Here is a 25,491-nt window from a genome sequence, read left to right on the forward strand (position 1 = left end):
TGTATTGGGATGGCAAAAACTGAATTTACCCTGATGTAACTCCAGTTCTATGCCTACATGCATCCAGATATCCCGTGGTTCTCTGTGACCTGAGATAAAAGAGTGCCAAGCAACAGGCTACCTCACTGTACTAACCTTTGCTTTGTGCGTGTGTGTGTGTGTGTCTGTGTGTATTTCAGGTGCGAGATGATAACAAACGGCAGCACCCCTGTCTGGTTGAGTTCTCCAAGCTTCCCGAACAAGAGCGAAGCTACAACTTACAGATGTCTCTCGAGACTCTCAAGTAATGCAGTGCATAGGATATGACATTTAGATCAAATATTAATCTGTGACACCATTAAGCCCTGATAACACATGACATGTTCATACTGCACATTAGCAAACTCTCAAGTTCCTTTCTGTGGACTAAGCAGTTAATTCACAACGTAAGTTTCCATGTACCATATAGGGGAATGGGTGATGTTTGGGTCAACAGCAGACACCTAAACATTAAATTTCATGTTTGATCATTTGGTGTCTGTGTGTGTTACAGAACTCTCCTGGCCTTGGGTTGCCATGTTGGCCTTGCAGATGAACATGCTGTAGAGAAAGTAAAGAGCATGAAACTTTCACCAACGTAAGTCACCTCAATCATCAGTTAATGCTAAATAATGCCACAACTCAGCAAGGTGGGAATGCAGGATGATTCTCGCATGATGTGATGATACATTTCATGACATGATTAATAGATCAGAACAAAGATAATATTTCAATGACCAGAGCACCAGAGGGTCTAGGACACTAGTGCATGAAGGTTGTTGAGCAGCTGTCTAGCTAACGATTCAGTGATTCAACTCTATCTGTGCAGCTATGAGTTGTCCAGTGGTTATAAACCTGCTCCTCTGGACCTGAGTCACATCAAACTGACCTCCACCCAGGAAGCCATGGTGGATAAACTGGCTGAGAACGCACACAACGTCTGGGCAAGAGACCGCATCCGCCAGGGCTGGACCTATGGCATCCAACAGGTTAGAGTCTGTGACACATGTTGTTAAATACTGGGCACTGTGTTTGTGTGGGGCTTTGTTTTCATGTTGACGTTTCTCACTGTATATTTCTGACTGTCACTTGTTGGGGGGCAGTTTCATAGCTTCACTGACTGGTCTGCTCTATGGAAGTGAAATGAATGAAATATAGACGAGAGGATGGCAGCTGTGGTCTGCTTTGGAGGTCTGTAAGCCTGGCCCAATGAACGCTGAGTCAACTTGGGCCAAACTCTGACATTAAATTTTTTTTACATTTTTAAACATTTTTTTTAATAGACGGAACTCAGGTCAGACTTGGGCTCATTTAACTTTCTTTTCATTGTGCCCATAAATGCAGAGAGCACATAGGCCAGCATATGAAATACTGTTATATTGATATTTATTATATATTCTAATATTATACATACCCATGATATTTACATACATTACATTCATTATATTCATGTGCATTACACATGACAGTTCCGTTGACCATCTGGACCACGTAGCTTGGCTATATTCTCTACTACATTATGCTTCTCTGTAATAGACAGTCTGTATTAATGTCTGTAGGCACGATTGTCGGTGGCACTGTTATGTTTGAGACCTGTAATAAATAGTAGCGTGTGTGCATTTTTGCATGTGTTAGAGAGAGCTTAAAGTGATATCAGTGTCGGTCCTGTTAGGCTGGGGGTTTTTGGCCTGTGCAGTGCTAATTTGCTTTGCCATTGTCCTTCAACACCTGTCCCTGTATGCTTGTGCTTTTACTGTATCATTTTTAGGCGCTTGTGCTTTACTTGATTGCTTCTATTTTATGCTAATGTTGAACTTTTTACTCTACTGCATTTTTCCAGATGGTTACAAGTGTCTCATAATTGTATGAGAGATGGGCCATGAGAGATGACAGCAAAATCAAACAAAATCAAATCAAATACGAGTTACGTTGCTAGTTAAATCACTAAACCTCTTTTAGGCTCTTTATATGATATTTCTAACTCTTGTCTTTAAATGCTGACGTTGCTGTTTAAACGGGCTGATCCCTTTCTTCAGGAAATACATCTACCAAACACAGAAACACTAGGATTGCATCCCTGAGGTGCCAGACAACCTTCACCAAGTATAAAAATATCTCATAATGAACCATACTTAAGAACAAAAGGTTTTTTTTTTTTTTTTTAAGTTTTTCTGTATACTGTAAAACATAGGCTCTGATTATGACATATGATGCAGTGTCATGGATTATACTACCCAGCAGCATATAAAGCTGAAAAAGCTAAAAGAAGGTATAAAGTTGAAATCAGCTCTTACATGCTCATGCTTCAGTGTCAGGGACCAAGCAGTATGGCTTGAGGACACAGGTGATGAAAATCAAAAATAGTTTTTTTTTTTAACTAATTTGCAAAAACGAGGTCTCTTTAATTTAAGTTGAAATAAAAAACAACTGAGGATTGAACTAAACATAACTGACCTCACAAATGAGTCAAAGAGACAGAGTCAGAGGCTAGTCCACACAGAGGGACAGGAATAAATTGAAAATTAAGCTAAAAAAAAACCTCAATTCAGATAAAGAAAGTATTTACAAACCAATCTCCCTTTACCATTCCAGTAAAATGAGCCTAAAACACCTGTCTAAGGCAGACTCAAAGTAATCTGATGGCTGTTCTTGAACCATTTGGAGTACATACATGGTTTTGGTCTCTTTTGAAAGGTAACACTCTGAACTATCATCACCAACAATCTGTAAAACTGATTGTAAGTGACTACTAACTGTAGGTGCTACTGGCATTGAGTAATGGAAGTTTGAAAACACTGAAGTAGAAGGGTTTTTTTTCCCATCTGAATATTATTAGCTGGAAAACACAATGGATCCACAGAACCCTCGTCCAAGTTCAATCAAAACTGATAACAATACCACACAAACTAAATATTTTCATGTATTTTCTCTCATTTTATATTTAGGTGTTCTCCAAAAATTTGAGGAAAAAAGCAATTTACTATATATTTAAATATCTATATTTATATTTAAGAAATCAAAATTTTGGCCATTTATATTCATACATAAGGTATTTCTACCTATATTTAGGCTACATATCTTTATATTGAGGCCATTTACTATATTTGTCACTTCAAATTGTGCGTAATACCGCTATTATCACAGAATTCCTTGATTTGAGGTGCTGAAACACCCACTGAAGTGGCATATCAGCGTGATCAGACTTTCATTGTCTATTTGAAGCATCAGTCATCTTGAAAATCGACTGTGATTTTCTTGATCTTCACACGTGACAAGAGAAGGAGGGCCTTTGTTCAGCTCAGACTGTTATCTGTCCTCTGTCTCTTCTCAGGATGTGAAGAATCGTAGAAACCCCCGTCTGGTCCCCTACATTCTGCTGGATGAGAGAACCAAGAAGTCCAACAAAGATAGTCTGAGAGAGGCTGTCAGGACTCTGCTGGGATATGGATACAACCTGGAAGCTCCTGATCAGGACCATGGTACCTTACCTAACCTCCATTCTATCACTTTATTCAATGACTTGTCATTTTTAAGAATATCTTTACATGTTGTATAATCATTTTTGTTTCATCCAGCAGCTCAGTCTGACCCCAGCAACATGTCTGCTGAGAGGTTCCGCATTTTCAGGGCAGAGAAAACATACTGTGTTAACGCAGGGAAGTGGTACTTTGAGCTGGAGGTAAGAAGAGACATGACAAGAAATATGTTGCTGTGAAATTTATCAGCCATTGGTTGATACAAATTTCAAAGCTTACAGTGATGGGTTATTTTAGAGAAAGAAATAACTACACATTAAAATATTGAGTATAAGATGTATTAAAAGTATAAAGCCCCCCACAATGGCCAATTCTGATCTATAGTCTACTGGGCATGGCACTGGCATGACAGTCATTAAAACATTTCACTAACTGTTGTTGCTATTCCATGTGTGTTTCTTGGTCCACCATAATCTGCAGACACAAACTAGAATATACTTGTTTAGTGTCAACTGTCCCCAAATCTCTGTTCCCAACTGCAAGGAGCAGACATTGCCAAGTTATCACACTGAACTTTTGCGGTCACTGTTTTACAGTCAATAAACTGGATAGGAACATTCTTATTTCTCCTCCAGGTATTAACAGCAGGAGAGATGAGGGTGGGCTGGGCTAGGCCAGGTTGCCTCCCAGACCAGGAGCTGGGATCTGATGACCAGGCCTTTGTCTTTGATGGCTTCAAGGTAGCTAGAATTGTCTTTCCTCTACACATCCCATTTGTTGAATTTCTTGCCACTGCAGTTGAACCACTTCTATTTTTGCCCAAATTAGTTATAAATGGTCATTTTCTTTCCTAGGTCCAGCGCTGGCACCAGGGCAATGAGCACTTTGGGCGAGCCTGGCAGACAGGGGATGTGGTTGGCTGCATGGTGGATCTGAACGAACACACCATGATGTTCACGCTTAATGGAGAGGTGCTGCTGGATGACTCTGGATCTGAGCTGGCCTTCAAGGACTTTGAAGTTGGTGGAGGTCAGTGCTATGTCATTGACAGCGTACACACATACACACATCTGTCACTGGAGACACAACTCTAATACAATGCTACTTTGTAGCCTTGACTAGCAAGAAGGCTGCAAAGTAAATCATAGAAAGGATCCCAAATACTGAAGAAGAGATTGAATCCTTCTGGTTCTTTTGTAAACCCTTTGAAACAAAAGTCATGCCAATTATACAGCAAGGACCTTCACTACCTTCTTACTATCAGTAATGTTGAAGCTTAGCAGCACTGTAGTAGTCTTCTCTATGTAATTCTGCTCTTTGATGTAAGGCCTCTGTGAGCGGATTTGTCTGAACATTCTCAAAGATGAAAGGACACTGGCCCTGCCTGCAGTTGGCTGTGTAACATGGAATTGTTAAGCAGTGCTTTATAACCCTTTCAGAAGATATCTCTTCAATTTCTCATTTGACCAGGATGAATATTGAATTGCACAAATGCTCCATCAAATAGTTCCTCTGTTTATAGTGTTATAGGTAGTACTGCACAGAAACTCCATCTAAGTATTTGATTTCTTCTGTCCGTCTCCAGGTTTTATCCCAGTGTGCAGTCTGGGTGTTTGTCAGGTGGGGAGGATGAACTTTGGTAAAGACGTCAGCACTTTGAAGTACTTCACCATCTGCGGCCTACAGGAAGGCTATGAACCATTTGCTGTCAACATGAACCGAGATGTCACCATGTGGCTCAGCAAGCGGCTGCCTCAGTTTGTGTCTGTCCCCACCAACCACCAACACATAGAGGTGAGGGTAGCCACCTGCAGTATACACTCAGGGCCATGTAGCTAGCTAGCTAGTAGAGTCTGCAGTTACTGTAGATTTTTGGTAGAGGTTTCAATGGCATTGGGCTGAGATGTGGACTGAAATGTAATCACTTCAGACACATTTCAAGACATTTCAAGAAAATATTTTGTCTTCTATTTTTATTCCACAAAACTGTTTCATTAGCTTGTTTATTGACGGCTAGGTAAGGCAAGCTTATTGTAACATGCCAAGCTGATTGTACATGCAAAGCGAATGGTTTTTCCTCCTTTTTCAGGTGACGAGGATAGATGGGACAGTGGAGTCGAGTCCTTGCCTAAGGGTCACCCAGAGGTCATTTGGTTCACAGAACAGTTACACTGACATTACCTTCTACAGACTGAGCATGCCCATAGAGTGTTCAGAATCCTTCTCCAGATCCCCAGCTAGTGAGAGCCTCTTCTCACCAAAGAGGGTAACAGTACCACAAACATGACATGTCCTTAACAATATTCTGCTGCAGCACATTAATGTGAAACTGCATAGTGTACCTATCTGTACATGTATTTCAAGTGTTTCACATTCTTTATAGAAAGGAAAGCTCATTTGCAGCTCACACATGTAAACAGCAGGGTTGGGTATATGATTGGTGTGTTCATTATCTGGAGCTGTCCCCTGCAGGAGCTGGAGGACTTTGAAACAGTGTCAGACTTTGAGGTCCTGATGAAGTCTTCTCATGGTCACAACGGTCCTAATGGACCTGAGCGAGATGAATTCAACAATCACAAAGATTATAACCAGGAAAAGCCCTCCAAGCTCAAGCAACGGTAAACTCTCCATTTAAATAAATAATAGTATTAAAAAGTGGTTTAGAACATTTGTCATCCACATCCTTCTTGTGCACTCCAGTAATTGTACTCTTCTGTCATCGTGTTTGATCACTATTTTTAAACTTTATAAACCTAATCCAACCATCTGATCTACCAGGTTCATGTTGAAGAGAAACAAGCCAGACAACAGCTGTCCATCCTCTGCTCGTCTGTCAGAGGAGGTCATGGCTGATGACAGAGATGAATATGAATTCCTCATGCAAGCCTCCACTGTAAGAAAGTACACATACGAAATCAAATTTACAAAACGCCCACACGCAATATACATTTAACTGGTGGACAGCGTCTCTGGTTTTTAACAAATAATACTTATCCACAGTACCTGACAGAAGTGTTCTCCCAAGTGTTCTTAATTCCACATATTTACAGTTTCATAATACAGGTGTTGGGAAGTCATTTGGGAAAGTAAGTGGGATCAAGGCCAATTCAGTTAAGCTTGGCTTGATTGCACCTCTTTCTGTGCAGCACTACTACTCAGTGCGGATCTTTCCTGGTCAGGAGCCCAGTAGCGTTTGGGTGGGCTGGGTAACCTCTGACTTCCATCAGTATGACCCAGGCTTCGATCTGCACAATGTCCGAACTGTCACTGTCACCCTGGGAGATGAGAAGGGCAAAGTTCATGAGAGGTGAGTCAAGCTACAGCCAACTATATCGTGGGGTAAATTCTTATATTTTTTATCATTTATAATGTTATAATGTTGGCCAGGGATCAGTCCAGTTTAAGACTACATCATATGATTTCAGTTACATGTTGTGTCTATGTGTCCTCCAGTATAAAACGTAGTAACTGTTACATGGTGTGGGCTGGAGAGAGTACTAGTCCTGGTCAGGGGAGGAACAACAACGGCTTAGAGATCGGCTGTCTGGTCGACACAACAAACGGCCTGCTGACCTTCACAGCCAATGGCAAAGAACTCAGTACATACTACCAGGTACATTTTTTTGTAGTGTTACAGGTTTTTGAATGGTCCTTTTCTTTGATTCCTGCTTCATCTCCTACTCCCTCTCTAAGCCTTTTGTCATCCTGCCAACTATACTTTACAAACATAAAGCAGGAAAAAGTGTTCTTAAAGTGTAGGGCTAGATAGCTAATTAGCTCCTCAGCTGTCGCGCATTGAACAGCTCAAAACATAGCATCTAAACTGACTGATCTTGACATGTGCTGCTAACTGTTGTCTTCTTTGTTCTACAAGACCGAAGCTAACCAAACCCTTTCTGTTCTTAGCTTGTGCTCTAAGTTAGTTACCAGAGCAAGTTTGTTAATATTGTCTGTAATGACGTACATTGATCCACCCACTCTGGGGCTGAGATCCTAAAGGAGCATTTCAGATTTTTTTTCCTTTAACAATGAATATAACATCATTTCAACTTGTTTTTGGAGTGCATCAAAGGAATGACTAATTGTGGTTTTGGTTTGACATAAGTAAATAGTGAAGCACTCTCTCCTCTCCACAGGTGGAACCCAGTACTAAGCTGTTCCCAGCAGTCTTTGCCAAGGCCACCAGTCCCAATGTCTTCCAGTTTGAACTGGGCCGTATTAAGGTGAGTAGGACACACGAACACACATACAGTTTCTTCATCAAAATGATGTCACCATAGTACTATTTTAGCTTCTTCCAATTCTCAGTTCTGAATACTTATGTAATGGAGTATTTCAGGATTTTATTTTTAATAAATTTCATTGTGGAGTATTGTGTGTAGACTGATGAAAAAATGAATTGCATCCATTTTAAGATGAGACTAGAACATAAAGGGCCTAAAAATGATCTGTATACACATTAACAAGACTAACGAGCACTAATGTGAAAACCAACACTTAGTTTACATAAAAAAATGCACAATGAATTTAAGTATGTCCACAGTGTCCTCTCTGGTCTGTCCAGCTTCATCTTATCTGATGTATCAGTGTGTTTGTTTTCAGAATGTGATGCCTCTGTCAGCTGGCCTGTTTAAGAGTGAGAGGAAGAACCTGGTTCCTCAGTGTCCTCCACGGCTGCATGTCCAGTTTCTCACTCCTGTGTTATGGAGCCGTGTTCCCAACCACTTCCTCAAGGTGACCACTCATATCTATTTAAAGTAGCATTTTTTGGCCTTTTTTTTCTGCTGTTCCTGTGTTTTGGCCCACAGCAAAGAAATTGAAACTTGGCTTATTGGAAGAATGTTCAAGTCAGTCATTAATTGTGCAATGGAATGTACAACAGGGATGTAGAGACTGACACTTGTGAAAAGAAATGTAGAGTATAAGGAGTGTAACAAATGGGCCATCTTATGTCTTTTTTTTTTTTGCCAGGTGTCAGCATCCAGAGTGAATGACAGACATGGCTGGCTGGTACAGTGTAACGAACCTCTGCAGTTCATGTCTCTGCACATACCTGAGGAGAACAGGTGGAGTACCTACAGCTACAGACACACACATACACACACACGCGCGCCCACACACACACACACAAACACCTTTTCATCTCTCTCTCTCATTTCTCATGCAGTATTGCTCTGTCTGTTGTCTAGGTCGGTGGATATCCTGGAGCTGTCAGAGCAAAGGGACTTATTAAAGTTTCACTACCATACCCTCAGACTGTACTCAGCAATCTGTGCTCTGGGAAACAACCGGGTGGCACATGCCCTCTGCTCCCATGTAGACGAGTCACAGCTCCTGCAGGCTATAGAGAATAAGTACATGCCAGGTAACACACACATAGTATGAAAAGAATAACTGCTGTATATAAAAAAGAACAACTGCATGCAACCTGTTTGACAAAATGGGTAGAGGCAATAGTGAGACCCTGCCTTTAACAGTGTGCTTAAAGGATGAATTATTTGCATTAAGTCACATGAAAACAATGTGTTAGTTTGTCTCAGTACTTTCTGGCTTCCCTACTCCGTCTGTGTCTCTCAGCTCCCAGCCCAATGGTTCCTATTGAAGACATCAATCTTTAAAAACAGCTCAAGCTCAGTTGGGGTCACCAGAGATCTTTCCCTCATCAAGTGAAAAGAAAATTTTCTCTGTTATTAGTCACAGCAATAAACAGCAATAAGCAATAAACACAAGGACTTGTGTTGTGCAGCTTAGATTCATCACTGTGTTCAATCTGTTATTCAAAACTGTTAAAAAAGTGACTTCAGTTTTACTGTCATGCACAAGCAGCTGTTTTGAGTGTTGGAGAGTGAATACAATTCAACATGTCTTGGTTGAATTCAGTAACTGAAAGGAAGGACACCTCTGTAGCTCAAATTAATTGTATGTCTCATGCATGCTATTTACATTTGCCAAAATGTGGAAGAGCGCTTATCTTGGACATTGGTAGTGGGCTAAGGTATTGACACTCCCACTACTGAAGTAATTAGCTATCTGCAGTTTACTTGTCTAACAAACAACAAGCAATCACTGAGTTGAACAAGGAACAACCTTGCTAGATATAAGCTAGCCATGTTACCTAGTTGAGCAGGCTACCATTCTTTGTAGTCAGGTGTACTGATACAGACTCAACTAAGAACAACAAATCTAATAACCAAAGATAACCTTTATATGCCAATGCATGTTACTAACTGCAAATAATTTGAGGTAAATGTCGGTCAATTGACATCTGGTTATGGTAGCTAGTGCAGTGTTGCTCATATTAGCTGCCATTAGAATCTAACTAGCTGTCACCTCATGATAAACACCACCATTGACAAGATTCGTGAGAGGTCAGCTCATGCACTAATATGCAGAAATTTCAACCTACCAGCTAGCATGCTTGGGAAACACTGAAAATGAATGGGGTTCAGTACTGCAACTACTCAGTATTTGGAACTCAGTTGCGTTACATTATGCGTTACATCATGCATTACTTCTGCATTCTACAGTTCCAACAGAAGTCTATGGCAGTGTCACAGCTCTGTTATTCAACACTGCTGGTTCAGGGCAAGAGAAAAGGAGACTTTGTTGCAGAGACAGCAGGTTCTGTCTGCCCTCTAAGTTATTCAAATACACAACAACATTCTTTAGTAATAAAGCAAGTTCTGCTGTTGCATTAAGACCTAAGGTCAAGGACACAGAAAAACAGAAAAACATGAAATAGTTTGACGGTTTAAACGCTCCTGGAGGAGGCTACTGCCTCCCTCAGCACTCGAGCCGTTACTCACTCTGTCGCTGCACTAACACCTTGTGCATGCACTGTTTCAGTCAGTGGTCATGACTGCATTCCACCACAGGATGAGGGAGAGATGGATAGCACTTACTGATGCCATCAGCCATCCTGGTAGTTTGACTCAGCCGCTGGTACATGAGGAATTTCCAAGGTTAGATGAGTCCTCAGGCTGGACCCTGTGGGTTATAGTGCACAGAGGGTTATGACCAAACACTGATTCTAATAGCTCTGCACTGGGCAGTAATGCACTGGCAGAGATATATGAACTGTTCCACCTGTCCCAGGCAGGGGGGAGAGTAATATTTCACCCACACCCAGAATGGCTGGCACGGTATGCCCAGTATGATTTAAATACAGTGGGACTTCCTCAGAATGTAATTAACACTATTCAGAACACTAGAGCCTCCTCCACCAGGTCCCTTTACAGCTGTAAATGGAGTGTTTGAAGAGTGGCATCACAAAAAGGGACATGTCTAATTTTGTCATTTCTGCTGGACTAGACATTGAAAAACAAATAGCCTTCTCCACAAATAAGGTGTATTTGGCTGCTATTGCTGCATGTCATGTCAGATATGAAGGTAAAACAAACTAGCCAACATCCTTTGGTTATCCTTTGGTCGTTTTATGCCCCTCCTGTTTCCAGGCCTCTGGTACCCCTGTGGACTTGGCAGTGGCTTTAGATTGGCTCTCTTGTCCTCCATTTGAAACACTGGAAGAAGTGGTCTTGAAACATCTGCCTCCAAAGACAGTGTTGATGTTGGTTTTGGCATCTGATAAAATCAGTGACATTTATGCACTCAGTTTTCTATGGGGCATGTCACTGAAGCATAACCCTGCCTTTGTGTCCAAGGTGGTTGGCTCATGCCCTCCCATTGATCTTATGGCATTTTCTTCACCGACTTTTTTTTCTCCTGAAGAACAGTGGTAGCACATGCTTTGTCCACTTCAGGATCTAATTGATGCAGATGTCATGATCACCCAATCAGCCAATCAGGATTAACCTAATGACATAAATGAATATGCTGGGAATCATATCCCATAGTGAGACTTCTCACCCATTCTACTTTGAATTACCAGGGTAACTTAGGTAACCTTAATTTGTCTAGGTAGCATATAGGGTGTGACTTTACACACATTGGCTCACCTTGAACAATAAGTGCTTGTCTTAGAAAGTGGCTTGACATACCAATATAAAGAGCAAATTCATAGAATTCATAAGACCAGGTAATGGATGTAGTCTGTTTATTAATTCTTAAGACTACTAAATAGTCACCAATTAAGAACATAAATGTCTTATTCTCACCCACAGGTTTGCTTCGTGCAGGCTACTATGACCTCCTCATTGACATCCACCTGAGCAGCTACGCCACGGCTCGCCTGATGATGAACAATGAGTACATTGTTCCCATGACAGATGAAACCAAGAGCATTACCCTGTTTCCAGATGAGAAGAAGAAACATGGCCTGCCAGGCATTGGTCTTAGCACCTCCCTGAGACCCAGAATGCACTTCTCATCACCAAGTTTTGTCTGTGGAAGTGGACCATTGTATCGCAATAACGGCATCAACGGATCAGGATCAGGAGACTGTTTCCAATACAGCCCTGAATTCCCCTTAGATATACTGAAAATTAAAACCATCGAGATGCTAACAGAGGCAGTGCGAGAGGGAAGCATGCATGTACGGGATCCAATAGGAGGCAGCACTGAGTTTCTCTTCGTCCCCCTCATCAAGCTGTTCTACACCATGCTAATAATGGGAGTTTTCCAAAATGGAGATCTGAAAAACATCCTCAGACTGATTGAACCATCTGTGTTCTCTGAAAGACTAGAAGGGCAGGAGGACATGCACAAGGAGCTGGAGGCGGTGAAAGAGTTGGAGACTGAAGGAAGAGGAGAGGATGGAGGGAGGAACATGCCTAAAGGACTGTTACAGATGAAGCTACCAGAGCCTGTGAAACTCCAGGTGACACTCAGTAAACCCTCTTTTGTTTTTCCATGTCAGATCTTTAGTCTGTTAACGGACAGTTTTCATAAAGAATGATATTCAATGTAACGGCGAGTCATTATTTTCTGTCACATTGCAATTTGTTTTTATGTTATTCAATCTGGAATATTTATAGAATTCAGTGTAATTTAACTTTTTTTTTTTTTTACTTTGCTTTCTTATTTAAGGATGACAGAGCTCTTTTTATAGTTTCAAAAAAATCTACAGAAAATGGCATGTCTTCTATATTTAGTTATATATGTGATGTACATTGAAAAAGCTTTGGAAGTTACAGTAAACCTCAAATAACTGTTAGAAATCACTGGACTTCTGGTTATCCTCAAATGCCCAGGGTCCTGAGTGGTATGGGTGTTCAGATTAGACACAAATAAAATCATGAGCACTGTGACAAACTTGCACAGTTGGCAACAGAGGAATCTCATAGCCACAGACTGTGCCAGACAAGCCCTCAACATACAGATATAGCAGAACTTGACCCTGTTTGTTCATGCAGACCACTGATGTAGCACCAAAACACCAGAGGAACATGCCTTTATGTTTCTTGTACACAGAAACTTTTCAGTAAACTCATGAATGAGAAAACAAGCCCACCATCAGAACCAGAAAATACAGATGATACCTTTAATTTAAAAAAAAAACAAAACAGAAGCGTAAGACCACAGACACAATTAACATTAGTGACAGATTCACAGTTTTCATTGAAATATGCAAAACTCTGCAATGACAATGACCCCTAAGCTTGATGACAGATGTACAGTGTCCTACAAAGTTATTGCACCTTTTTTCTTAGTTGAGTTTTTCATCATAATATATAGTTAACTCAACACTATGTGTGGTTGTATGTCTTTAATCTTTATATGTTTGTGTGTTTGTGTGTGGAGATGTGCCATGTGCTGCAGTACCTGTGTGACTGCCAGGTGCGTCATCGTATTGAGGCAGTGGTCGCCTTCTCTGATGACTTTGTCGCCTGTCTCCAAGACAACCAGCGGTTCCGCTACAATGAGGTGATGCTGGCTCTCAACATGTCTGCAGCCCTCACCGCAAAGAAGACCAAAGAGTTCAGATCTCCTCCACAGGAGCAGGTAGGAGCACCGCTGAGCTGAGGAAGAGAGAGGCTGGGCTGGAGGACAGAGCAGTACAGAAGAATAGGCTGTACTACAGAGGGAAGAGCAGGTTGTAGAATAACAGTGCAGTTTAGAAAAATAGCATGAAGTGTGTTTGAGTATACGAAATTAGCTGAAGTCTAGTCTCTACAGAAGTTGGTAAAACAGAAGAGTACAGTGGCACATGAAGTAGAAAGAAAGCAGAGAAGAACAGCATACAATAGAGCTTAACAGACAACAAAAGATGAAGATGTGTTGCTACTTTGAATTAAGATGAGGTACATATTCTATTTCAGCTTAAATACTGATTCAGCTGAGGGCTTTTAACACTGGACACCAGTTTGTTTTCTTTTTCTCACATTTTACATTGAACAGACTCACTCTTGCAGTGTTTGAAACTGTTGTGACAGACATAGTTTTCCATTCTGTGCTACTTTGGCTCTTGCTGCACTGTAGATCCCACGTCAAATAGTCTCTTCCCAGTACACTGGTGGAAACATGTTCCTATCATCCCATTCCAAAAACTTGGCCAAATGCATGCTGGATTTCTGTGCAGTTGCTGTAGAAGTGGTCACAGTACAAGTATGCGATGAACAGGACTTGTATCAGAGTCACACCCGCTTGTGTTTCTACAGATCAACATGCTGCTGAACTTTAAGGATGAGAAGCAGGAGTGTCCCTGTCCTGAATACATTCGAGAACAGCTGCTTGACTTCCATGAAGACCTGATGAGACACTGTGGTAATGTACCAATCCGCTCTACCTCCACAGCCAACCAAACTTTGAAATGAACTACAATATGAAACATAGAGTACGCACCGTGTACTGATTTCAACATTCTGTCAGGTATAGAGTTGGATGAGGAGAGAGGCATAGGCGGTGACAGTGATTTCACCATCCGAGGTCGACTCATGTCATTGGTGGAGAAAGTGGCTTACCTGAAGAAGAAGATGGCCAACCTGCCAAAGGAGAAAAAAGAAAGAAAACCCAGTAAGTCCTCTGCACCAGCTGAAACACAGACAGATGTGGAGGACCTTTAAACATTTGACAGTTCGTTATCATAAATACATGTGTGTGTGTGTTTGTGTGTGTGTATGTATAACTCACAGCACACACAAGTGGAAATTTGTTGAGTAAATTCAGATTCCTGATAGATGAACCTTTAATTTGAAGAACCCTGTGACCTTTCCTCTAGTCGAACCTACGGGACAAATTTTACATTTTAAGCTTTTGATTATATTCCTATTGAGTTGCACATTCCATCCGACCGTTTGGGAGGCGATAAACATTACACACTCCAGCTAGCAGCACTGTAATGGGTTTTGTTGTTCAACAACATCCCCACTGCTAATGGAATTTTGAGAGGCTTCATGCTGAGCAAGTTAAGTGAAAGAATATGAAACATCTGTGAGGTAAGTCTTCTGTTGTCTTATAAATAGCTCGAAGACCTACCTTTTCCAAGAGGACTTACTCGTCTAATAGAGTCTTGATCTGTCTCTCTCTAGCTGTTCATCTTTTGTCTCTCTCTCTTAAAAAAGAAAACTTTGTACTTACGTGTTACTTCTTGCAATTGCAGCCTTGTGGCTATTGTGTCAAGTGGAACATGAGCCGAGAGTTGAGGTACTTACTGTCAAAAGCTCTTTTTAAACAGATAAGAAGACCCGTCATTATGCTGACTTTGCTTTTTTTACACAGCCAAACAACAGTGGCATGAGTGCAAAAATGTGTGTGAAGCAAAAGAAGTGTAACACAACAGCGTCAGCATCTACTGGTTCCAGCTCCGCCACATTACACAGATGTAGATTTGGCCCTGGTACTACCTCCACTGCCGGCTTATCTGTGGAAAAACAATTCCCCCATTCTGTGTCTTACAGTTCATACAGAGCAGCAAGGTGAAATAACAGCATTCCCACCGTGAACAGACCATATAAAAGGGGAAAATGCTTCTCCTTTATCTACTATGACTTGGATTCTAAGTATTCTTTACTGTAAAGTCAAGAACTATAAGGAGAAGTGAAAAATATGCAAAACTAATTGTATGAGAAATAACATTTTCTGATTATTGGACCACAATCCCCCAACACCCCCTGACTCTCTCTGTCTCCCTCTCTCCCTCTCCCGTTCCTGTCTCTGCAGGTACACTGCAGCAGCTGATTTCAGATACGATGGTCCGCTGGGCTCAGGAGTCAGTTATTGACGATCCAGAGCTGGTCAGAGCCATGTTTGTCCTGCTGCATCGCCAGTATGACGGCATTGGAGGACAGGTTGGCTTGTTTGTGTGTGTGTGTGTGTGTGTGGGTGTGTGTGTTGGTGTGCGTGTAAGAGAGAGGGAGGGAGAAGGAGAGAGAGTGTATGTGTTCCTTTTGATAGAGGGCCTGTTTACACTGTTCCAATAGAATATGACATGGCGGGCATGGGGCACCTCAGTGGCCATAGTGTTAAGGTGCTTATCACATAACTGCAGTGTCCGCAGTCTCTCTACACACACTTCTTAGGTCTGTGTATGTGTGTGTCTGCCATTGCTGTACTTTACTTCCTCTCTGGCTCATATACATTCTCATAACAAAGAATGTTCATAAGAGCCTCATTTCCTAAAAGCTGAGGTTTGAACATAACAAATGCAACACCAAGTTATTTGATTAAAAACATTTTGCACAGAATCCTCAATATATCTGTAAATGATGGCATAATTAAAGAAACATCCTTAACACTTATGTGTAATACTAACATGAAGAACAAGGATTTAAAAGAACAATAGACGTAAATGATTACTGAATTCTCTTTTTTTACATGATCTCTTTCTTACAACTCAAGTTTCCACCACATGAGTGGAAGCCTTACAGCAACTCTTGCTCACTGTTGAGCTTCTCAGTGCACCTTACTAGAAAGACTAGAGCAGACAGTATCTGCTGAGGAGACTCAGATCTTCTTGTTTCACTCTGTGGTAATATTACACTATCCAATTTGCTGCTGTAACTCTGAAACTTTCCCCGCTGTGGGATTAATAAAGGATTATCCTATTTTGTAACATATGGTAGCTGATAACAGACCGCTCAGTCTGTTATCAGCTTCTCAGTAAAATAAAGTCTCTGACAGTGAAGAAAATGTGTGGACCTTAGCAATAAGTTTGAAAAGATATGAACCTGTCTCTTATCTGTGCAGGTGCGGGCTCTTCCTAAGACCTACACTATAAACTCGGTATCGATCGAGGACACTATCAATCTGTTGGCTGCTCTGGGTCAGATCAGATCTCTGCTGAGTGTCCGTATGGGCAGAGAGGAAGAGAAACTGATGATCAGAGGGCTGGGGTGAGAACACACTCCTCTGTCAGACTCCTGAAAGCCAATTCTGATTTCCTTTGTTCCTCTCTCTTCTCTGTCTTCTTGACAGTGACTTTCCTTTTATTAGGGTACTGGGCAGCTGGACAAATGTCTGTACTGACCAACCTGAAAGTGACTGTCTTATACATAATTGCAATATGGTCATAAATATCTTAATAAATATATGATAGACATTGCATGCAAAAAGCTTTCAGACCCTCAAGTTATAGAAGCATCTAAAGGACCATTGATAGAAGTGGGATGCACCAGAGCTCAATTGTGTGTGTCATAACAAACAGTCTGAATACTTAGGGAAATGGCATGTTATTTTTAATAAATGAATGCTAAAAACCACTCTTTGCTTTGTCATTGTGGAGTATTGTGTGTAGATTGACAAGGAAAAAAATTAGAATAAACTGAATTCCTTTTAAGACGAGTCTGAAACATAACAAAATGTAAAGAGTTTGAAAACTTTCTGTGTGAACTGTACACTGCATGTATCATGTGCTGTATGCGTAATATGCAGTTCTCCTTTCTATGAGCCAGTAAACTGCAGTCTAGTCTAATTTCAATTTGAAGCAAAGCAGACCTACAACACGATTCTGAAGATGAACGATGGAAAACTCGTCCCTCTTCTTCTGCAGTGATATCATGAACAACAAGGTGTTCTACCAACATCCTAACCTGATGAGAGCTCTGGGGATGCATGAGACCGTCATGGAGGTCATGGTCAACGTGCTCAGTGGAGGAGACTCCAAGGTATGACGTACACATAAGCTGAAGAACTTGAAAATAGGCTTAAGTGCTGAAGCTGGGTCAAAGTGTCGACAGAAACATTTTGTGCAGATGCGGTTTATCTTTTGTTGTTATTTAGTATGAATTGTTTTGAAACTACATACATATGCACACTTTTACCTGAAAGAGCACAAAGATATTTGAATAAATAGTGACAATGACGCTTTGTGGACAAGATTACATTTATAATGAGAAGACAATGGCTGCTTGATTTATGTGTACCAACCCAGTACATGATGTCTGTGTTTTTGTAGGAAATCACCTTTCCTAAAATGGTGGCCAACTGTTGTCGATTTCTCTGTTACTTCTGTCGAATCAGCCGTCAGAACCAGAAGGCCATGTTTGACCATCTCAGCTACCTGCTGGAGAACAGCAGTGTTGGCCTCGGTGAGTGTGAGTGTGTGTGTGTGTGTGTGTGTGTGTGTGTGTGTGTGTGACTGACTTACTGTATTTGCTGCATTGTTTTGTGACTCGTCACTGAGTGAATATTATTTTTCCAAATTGATGAGATCTATTTCTTAGTGTTCATTACTCAAATCAGTATGTCTGAGAATCAAGATCCTCTGCTCACTCCTTCCTGCTCACCAGTGTTCTTCTTTAAATACTGTGTTGTTTTCTTGTTGTGTGTTCATGTGTGTGGGGGGAGATGTGTGCTGATTTCTAATGAGATCTCGGGTACTTTGTGAAACTTGATTTGTTTTTACAACTTCATGCCTTATTGCTCACGGACAACACTGTCTGTTTGAATAGTGCTATATTCCAACAGTGCTGTTCCCAGGAACAGATACACCTCTGTTTTATTAGGAATAGACTCCTTATCCTCTTACTGGTATGTATATTAATTGCATCTCTCCTCTCCCCTCCTCTTCTCTCCTCTTCTCTCCTCTCCTCTCCTCTCCTTTCCTTCTCTCTGTCCTGTCCTGTCCTCAGCATCTCCTTCCATGCGAGGCTCTACTCCTCTGGATGTGGCTGCAGCATCAGTCATGGATAATAATGAATTGGCCCTGGCTTTAAGAGAGCCAGACCTGGAGAAGGTGAGATTGAAAAACAAAACACGCACGCATGCACGCACGCACATGCACGCACGCACACACACACACACACACACACACACACACACACACACACACACACACACACACACACACACATACTCACAGACCTTTTTTCCATTATTCGTGGGAACATTACACAGACTTACATTCATTTCCTGCAAGCTTAGCCTAACCCTAATCTAATCATATCACCTTCCTCTTCCTCCAGCATCACAGACAAGCATACACACACACACACACACACACACACACACACAAACACACGCAAAGACACACACACAAAGGTAAGTCACAATTTATCTGTAGTTCAGGGGTTGCTTCATTGGAAAAATGCAACATGCAGGAGTGATTTCAGAGCACTAATGCTAAAGTATTCATCACACCAGTCTTCACCTCACACAGACAAAAAGTCAAGGGTAAAACTAATGCAGCCTTAATACAATAATAACTTCTACATTAATGAAGGTTAGACTCTTTAGAGAGATGTTGATTCAATTTTATGGTCATTTTGGAGGCTGCAGTTTATTCTGCTGCTGACTTGTGATAGACTGAGTTGTGTCTAATAGTCAGTGTAAACAAATGATGTCAGTGTAGATGGACTACATGTTAGAAACACACCTCTATGTAGTGTTACACCTCAAGGTGTAACTAATAAAGATGCGGAAATTACACACCAGTGAACTTACTTTCATAATAAATCAATCCGCTGTTTAGATATTTATTTGATATTGCTTGGACACAAATCAGTGCCAATATGAGAGAAGACCGGAGAAGATAAGCACATTATCACGTTTGAAAAACTGCGAGTAGCCAAGATTTAGTTGGGGTTTGTATTTTTTTTTGCACTCAAATGTGTAACAAACCATACTAAACAAAGATATGCTGACGTTCTGAAATATGAGATTACAGAAACACAGAATCAACATTTTCTCAGCAAGCACACAAAAAACAGGCACAGGAAGAATGCATCATGGGATCCACGAGAACACAAAGCGATGGTATTGGCAAGAATGAAAAAACCCCCAAAAATGTGAACCTACGCATTCCTACACACACACACTCACACACACACACACACACACACACACACACACACACACACACATCGAACACACACACACACACACATCGAACACACACACACACACAGATAAAACAGAGCGAACTAAACATCAAAGGACACTGGAATGAGAAAGGCAGAGGCAATATATTGACCTTACAGGATGTTTTTTCAGGATTCAGTGGTGCTGAATGTGTTCTCACTGGCTCCATTAATTCACGCTGTTAAGAGCTATAAGACTTCTAAAAAGAAGAGGGTCCAAGATCTAACGTTAAGAAAATGAGGCACACCTCATTGCTGCTGTCAGTCTGGAAAAAAATGATTTGTAAACTGGGGGAGTGGGTATAAGGTTTGAATGTATCCTAGATATCAGAAAAAGAAAGTCATCCTTGGCCATTAAAAATATCTTTTAAATGGTTAATACCCCTATTTTCCCACACCGCAGTAAAATCAGCATGTGCAATAAAAGATTGCTTATCATTTTTGTGATAATCAGACTTTTTAGAAGTTTTGTTTAAACTATGCTGTCCACTGAAAACCCATCACACATTCTGTTGTGCATAGATTTTTAGACATTTCTTTCATTAAATCATGTCGGCAATCATATGTGGCCTCTGCAGGTGGTGCAGTACCTGGCTGGCTGTGGGCTGCAGAGCTGTGTGATGCTGGTGTGTAAAGGATACCCTGACATTGGCTGGAACCCTGTGGAGGGTGAACGATACCTCGACTTCCTGCGCTTTGCTGTCTTCTGCAATGGTGAAAATTCATGCTCGACTATACTGCTGGTCGTGTGTGTTATTTTCAACCAGCAAGGTAATCTGTCTTTCACACCTCTACTCTTCTGTGGCCAGGTGAAAGTGTGGAGGAGAATGCCAACGTTGTGGTGAGGCTTCTGATTCGCCGACCAGAATGTTTTGGCCCCGCACTTCGGGGTGAAGGTGGTGATGGGCTGCTGGCAGCGATGGAGGAAGCCATTAAGATCTCTCAGGATCTCTCCAGAGATGGTCCCTCTCCTATGTCTGAGAGCAGCAAGACACTGTAAACCATCATCGTCATGTCTCATTAATTTGCTGTTATAGTATTAGATAATGAGGTTTTAGGGAAAGTGACATAAGTGATGTACGTGTGTGTGTGTGTGTGTGTGTGTGTGTAGCAGTGACATGCTGGAGGAAGAGGAAGATGATACTATCCACATGGGAAATGCTATCATGACCTTCTATGCTGCTCTCATTGACCTGCTAGGCCGCTGTGCTCCAGAGATGCATGTGAGTGACAACACACTACACACACACACACACACATTCAGAAAGATACTCACACTAACATAACCCATTTTTATATCAGCTGATCCATGCTGGTAAAGGTGAAGCGATCCGTATTAGAGCCATTCTGAGGTCTCTAATTCCTATTGAAGACCTGGTGGGAGTCATCAGCATTCCATTCTCCATGCCCAACCTGGCTAAAGGTAAGCAACCCCTCCAGCACCCACCACACATGATAGTAATCCTGATTTGAACCAGGTCCAGTGTGATATCAAAGATGAAAATGTGCAAACATGAATAGAAGGCAGCGATTGCTTGATGGTTCTCGATTTTAATCTAGTTTCTTATGTGTGTGTATGTGTGTGTTTATGCGTTTTCTTGTGCATGCCCAGATGGACTGGTGGTTGAGCCAGACATGTCAGCTGGTTTCTGTCCCGACCATAAAGCAGCCATGGTCCTGTTCCTGGACCGAGTCTATGGTATAGAAGACCAGAATTTCTTGTTACATCTACTGGAGGTCGGCTTCTTACCAGACCTGAGAGCTGCTGCCTCTCTGGACACTGTGAGTGTGTATGTGTGTGTGTGGGTGTGTGTGTGTGTGTGTGTGTGTGTGTGTGTGTGTGTGAAATTGCTGCTTCCAATGTTTTCTTGAAGTTGCACTAATTAATATTATTTTGACAATCATTCAAATGACTGTATAATGTAAAAGATGTCGCACCCACAGCTGTACTGTTTTGGTTCAGTGTCATCACGCTGACATTGTGTGCAGCAGCTGCAGGCAGCTGTTTCTAGTGAAAAACCCTGATGAACCCACAGTGCACTATCTATAGCAGGCCGAGACAGTTAGAAACTAGCTAGTAAACATAGAAGAGCATTTAGCAGCTAAAGAGCCAGATTTCTCAGGAGGTGGTGAAGACCAGACCAGAACTAAAAGGACTTTCTTGAACTGGGTGACCAGAAGCACCATTTCATATGACTGTTCCTATGTGTCTGCTGGCTAAATATCCTGTCCAAACTGCAATATGAACAGCTAAATAACTTGAACTCCTTCATATGTCACAATTGGTACTGTAGAATTCAGCACACAACATTTTCTGGAATCCAGCCTTCTGAAGGCATTGTCAACAAATGTGTGTAAACCCACAATCATGCAACTCTTCTCAGCTGTAAACACACCTTTGAATGCACGTTCTCAGACCAAACCTGATCACACACTCAAATATGGCTTTTCCCTGTCTTTCCTCTCTTCTTCTATCTCTGTATTTGTGTCAGGTTGCTCTCAGTGCCACAGACATGGCACTTGCCCTCAACAGGTATTTGTGCACAGCTGTGTTGCCTCTCCTGACTAAATGTGCTCCACTGTTTGCGGGAACGGAGCCCTTCGCCTCACTAATTGACTCCCTGCTGCACACGGTTTACCGCCTTTCCAAAGGCTGCTGCCTCACCAAAGCCCAGAGAGACGCCATAGAGGAGTGTCTGCTGGCTGTTTGTGGGTAAGACTGGCATTAAAAGGGAAAATAGCAAAACTAACATATAGGAGTTAGAGTCATCAGAATCCCACAGAGTCAGATATTGTTAAATACCTGGGAGGGGAGAATTACCACCTCTTCTTGTCATTGCAAGTGTCTCTTGCTCTTCACTCTTCATAGCTCTGGGTTCAACTTGGCTATTGCTGCTAATCGCTGTGTTTCATTTGTTAAATTTCCCAACACATTCACTGTTCATTTTTCTGTCAGACATTTTTGTGAAGAACGTCCTCTTCAAGTTTGCTATAGTATGATTGTTGGTCATTTGGCTGTTTGTCAGTGAAAATAACCAAGTAATGTATGTGATCTTCATCATGTGCAGTAAGCTGAGGCCTTCCATGATGCAACATCTGCTGAGGAGGCTTGTGTTTGACGTTCCTCTGCTTAATGAACACACCAAGATGCCTCTGAAGGTGAGAATTCACAAGTTCCTTTCAAAGGAGTCCACAGGGACTTTACTTTAGCACAAACAGTTTATAGAATATGAATTTACCTCAGTTCAGACAACATTCACAAGGAGCCAGGTAAGATTCTTCAGTCCACTATGAAATTGCAATGATATATTATGGTTATATGTATTAATTTTAATTCAGTTGTCAGCAATACAATCCTTTTTTTCTACAAGTGCACTCATCAGCAGCATTTCCGATTTCAGATTTATTGGAAATATGTTGGTCATGGAAAAGTGCCATTTGCAGCACTTTTTTTTTTTTTTTTTAAGAAAATGGTTTCAGAGGCCAGAAGGTGGTTGATGAATGTCCTCTTGACTTTCCCCAGCTGTTGACTAATCACTATGAGCGTTGCTGGAAGTATTACTGCCTGGCTGGAGGCTGGGGGAACTTTGGAGCTGCATCAGATGAAGAGCTTCATCTCTCCAGAAAACTGTTCTGGGGAATATTTGATGCTCTGTCACGTAAGGTGAGGCCTTGGTTCAGGTCTGTTTTTTATAGAACATTAAATGAAAATGAAATGAATTAGGTGATAAATAAAATAAATGAATGCATCAGGGGTTTTACGAGTATAAAGCCAGGCTTGCTGTGCTGCCTATAGATATGTGCCATATCAAAGGCCAGGTCTGTGTAGTGCAACATGCTTCAGGTTGGTCAAGGTATGAGTTCAATGATCAATGATCACAGGAACACCTAAGTCTAAACAGTCATTAGCCTTAAATGTCACAGCAGAACTAGAAAGGGTTAAACCTGTAGTTGAAGCATAGCAGTGCTGTCTAATGCTGTATAAAGCAGTGTGCTGAACGTGTGTTTTTATGACATAGCGGTATGACCAGGAGCTGTTTAAGTTGGCATTACCATGTCTCAGTGCTGTGGCGGGAGCTCTTCCTCCAGACTACATGGAGTCCAACTACATGGCCATGATGGAGAAACAGTCGTCTATGGACTCAGAGGGAAACTTCACTCCACAGCCAGCAGACACTGCCAAGTAAACAACATACGTATTTCTTCTTTGTTAAATACATTCAGTTTCTACTCTAAAAGTGTCTTCTTTTCAGGCTTATTTGTAGAAGTTATTTTTGATTCAGACCCTAATTCAGATTTGTAGATTTATATATCAGAATCCTGAGAGTTGCAAAGAAAAGAAATTTGTCTAAAAACAAAAGATCAAATCACTTACTGTTAGATTAGTTCAGAGAGTTATTGGCTTGGCTTTGATTGCAGTTCATGTCAGTCTTTACAGCAGGTGACCCCACATATTCATTCTTTTCTGTCTTCATCAGTGTGACTGTCCCAGAGAAACTCGACTACTTCATAACCAGATATGCAGAGCACAACCATGAGAAGTGGTGTATAGAAAAGGTGCGACGAGTCACATTCATTTATTTTAGTGATGTCTCAGTAGTTAAGTTATGCAAGAAAATGTAGTTATTTTAAAATGTGTCTTATGTATGTTTTATAGTTTTCCAATGGCTGGTCATTTGGGGAACAGATGTGTGAAATCTCCAAGAGCCACACCTTACTGAAGCCATACAAAGGCCTGTCTGAGAAGGTAGTCTGCATGCAGCTGTCTGAGTCTGCCTTCATGTTGACATGCATTTGCAAAAATGTCAAATTTAGAATTTTAACTGAAGCAGGTAGCTGAGTGTCTGTGCATTCACTTGTACTACAGCACAGTATCACCAAATGTGAGTGAGATCTGGCCAATTTATGGCTGCAGGATTTGAATAGGTTCCATGGGTACCAGCTTTGGATCAGGCTCAGCTCATGGAATCCTGATTCTGGAGTAGCATTTACCACTAGCCTGGCATGAGTCTGGATACCCAGCGCTGGGGGAAAGTAGGTGAGTCAGATGTAGACCGCTGTTGGCCCAAGCACTTGGTATGGTGGTAGTCTTACTTGAAGGTTCCCTATGGGGGTTTTAACCTCTTTTAGTGCTATGGGGCAGTTTTCCTATAAGTAGGTCCCCAGTTTGTTTGTGTCATTCACATGCACACGGATGCTGTAGACACAATACACATTCTTGACAATAGTTTAATGCTATTTCACTGATTGACAGGTGTTAGTAAAAATATCCTGGAAATACTGGATCTTGCACACTTTGCATGGATCTATATTTTGACAAGTTAAGGTATTGTGTGGCTTATTGCAGTTTTGGTGAAATCTTTTTTTCTTTGAGGTACTTTGACTTGCTCACAGTTTTTGCCTAAAGTTTCATCGTATTCTTGCAGGATAAGGAAGCATATTGCTGGCCAGTTAGAGAGTCTCTGAAGACCATGCTGTCTTGGGGCTGGAGCATCGACAGGATCAGAGAAGGAGACCCTGCCAGCATCCACAACAAGTCCAGGAGGATATCACAGGCCAGCCAGGTACACACACACACATACATACAAATTCAATTTACATTTGTTTAGTTTTCATATAGAAAATGACATCAATATATGTCCTGTGCTCCACAGCTGTCTTTTGAAGGAACTCCAGCTTTCAGCCCCAGACCCATTGATATGAGCAATGTTACACTGTCTCGAGACATGCAGGTACGTTACTGTATACACAAAAAGATAAAGCAGTGATATACAGCATTCAAGAGCAAATAAAAACTTATTTGA

The 25,491-nt window shown here is 41.4% G+C and overlaps 1 protein-coding gene across 1 annotated transcript in view; it reads left to right on the forward strand.

The window, feature by feature from the left end:
* The window catches only part of ryr2a (ryanodine receptor 2a (cardiac)), a 182,937-nt gene that overhangs the window by 103,887 nt on the left and 53,559 nt on the right, over window positions 1-25,491 (forward strand). Inside the window, exons 23-61 of the mRNA XM_076759342.1 lie at window positions 180-283; window positions 533-616; window positions 848-1,007; window positions 3,350-3,497; window positions 3,594-3,697; window positions 4,130-4,234; window positions 4,349-4,523; window positions 5,080-5,288; window positions 5,584-5,760; window positions 5,967-6,112; window positions 6,273-6,387; window positions 6,641-6,801; window positions 6,948-7,107; window positions 7,631-7,717; window positions 8,097-8,228; window positions 8,466-8,560; window positions 8,684-8,859; window positions 11,615-12,270; window positions 13,194-13,394; window positions 14,051-14,156; window positions 14,262-14,405; window positions 15,552-15,679; window positions 16,578-16,723; window positions 17,380-17,494; window positions 17,785-17,917; window positions 18,461-18,564; window positions 20,266-20,401; window positions 20,497-20,683; window positions 20,799-20,910; window positions 20,990-21,110; window positions 21,300-21,469; window positions 22,180-22,400; window positions 22,756-22,846; window positions 23,211-23,351; window positions 23,707-23,870; window positions 24,166-24,244; window positions 24,345-24,434; window positions 25,114-25,251; window positions 25,342-25,419. Coding sequence (XP_076615457.1) covers window positions 180-283; window positions 533-616; window positions 848-1,007; window positions 3,350-3,497; window positions 3,594-3,697; window positions 4,130-4,234; window positions 4,349-4,523; window positions 5,080-5,288; window positions 5,584-5,760; window positions 5,967-6,112; window positions 6,273-6,387; window positions 6,641-6,801; window positions 6,948-7,107; window positions 7,631-7,717; window positions 8,097-8,228; window positions 8,466-8,560; window positions 8,684-8,859; window positions 11,615-12,270; window positions 13,194-13,394; window positions 14,051-14,156; window positions 14,262-14,405; window positions 15,552-15,679; window positions 16,578-16,723; window positions 17,380-17,494; window positions 17,785-17,917; window positions 18,461-18,564; window positions 20,266-20,401; window positions 20,497-20,683; window positions 20,799-20,910; window positions 20,990-21,110; window positions 21,300-21,469; window positions 22,180-22,400; window positions 22,756-22,846; window positions 23,211-23,351; window positions 23,707-23,870; window positions 24,166-24,244; window positions 24,345-24,434; window positions 25,114-25,251; window positions 25,342-25,419 — 5,799 coding nt within the window. The remainder of the gene's footprint in view (window positions 1-179; window positions 284-532; window positions 617-847; window positions 1,008-3,349; window positions 3,498-3,593; window positions 3,698-4,129; window positions 4,235-4,348; window positions 4,524-5,079; window positions 5,289-5,583; window positions 5,761-5,966; window positions 6,113-6,272; window positions 6,388-6,640; window positions 6,802-6,947; window positions 7,108-7,630; window positions 7,718-8,096; window positions 8,229-8,465; window positions 8,561-8,683; window positions 8,860-11,614; window positions 12,271-13,193; window positions 13,395-14,050; window positions 14,157-14,261; window positions 14,406-15,551; window positions 15,680-16,577; window positions 16,724-17,379; window positions 17,495-17,784; window positions 17,918-18,460; window positions 18,565-20,265; window positions 20,402-20,496; window positions 20,684-20,798; window positions 20,911-20,989; window positions 21,111-21,299; window positions 21,470-22,179; window positions 22,401-22,755; window positions 22,847-23,210; window positions 23,352-23,706; window positions 23,871-24,165; window positions 24,245-24,344; window positions 24,435-25,113; window positions 25,252-25,341; window positions 25,420-25,491) is intronic.

The sequence above is a fragment of the Chaetodon auriga genome, chromosome 20 (genome assembly GCF_051107435.1).
Source record: "Chaetodon auriga isolate fChaAug3 chromosome 20, fChaAug3.hap1, whole genome shotgun sequence".
Lineage (NCBI taxonomy): Eukaryota > Metazoa > Chordata > Actinopteri > Chaetodontiformes > Chaetodontidae > Chaetodon > Chaetodon auriga.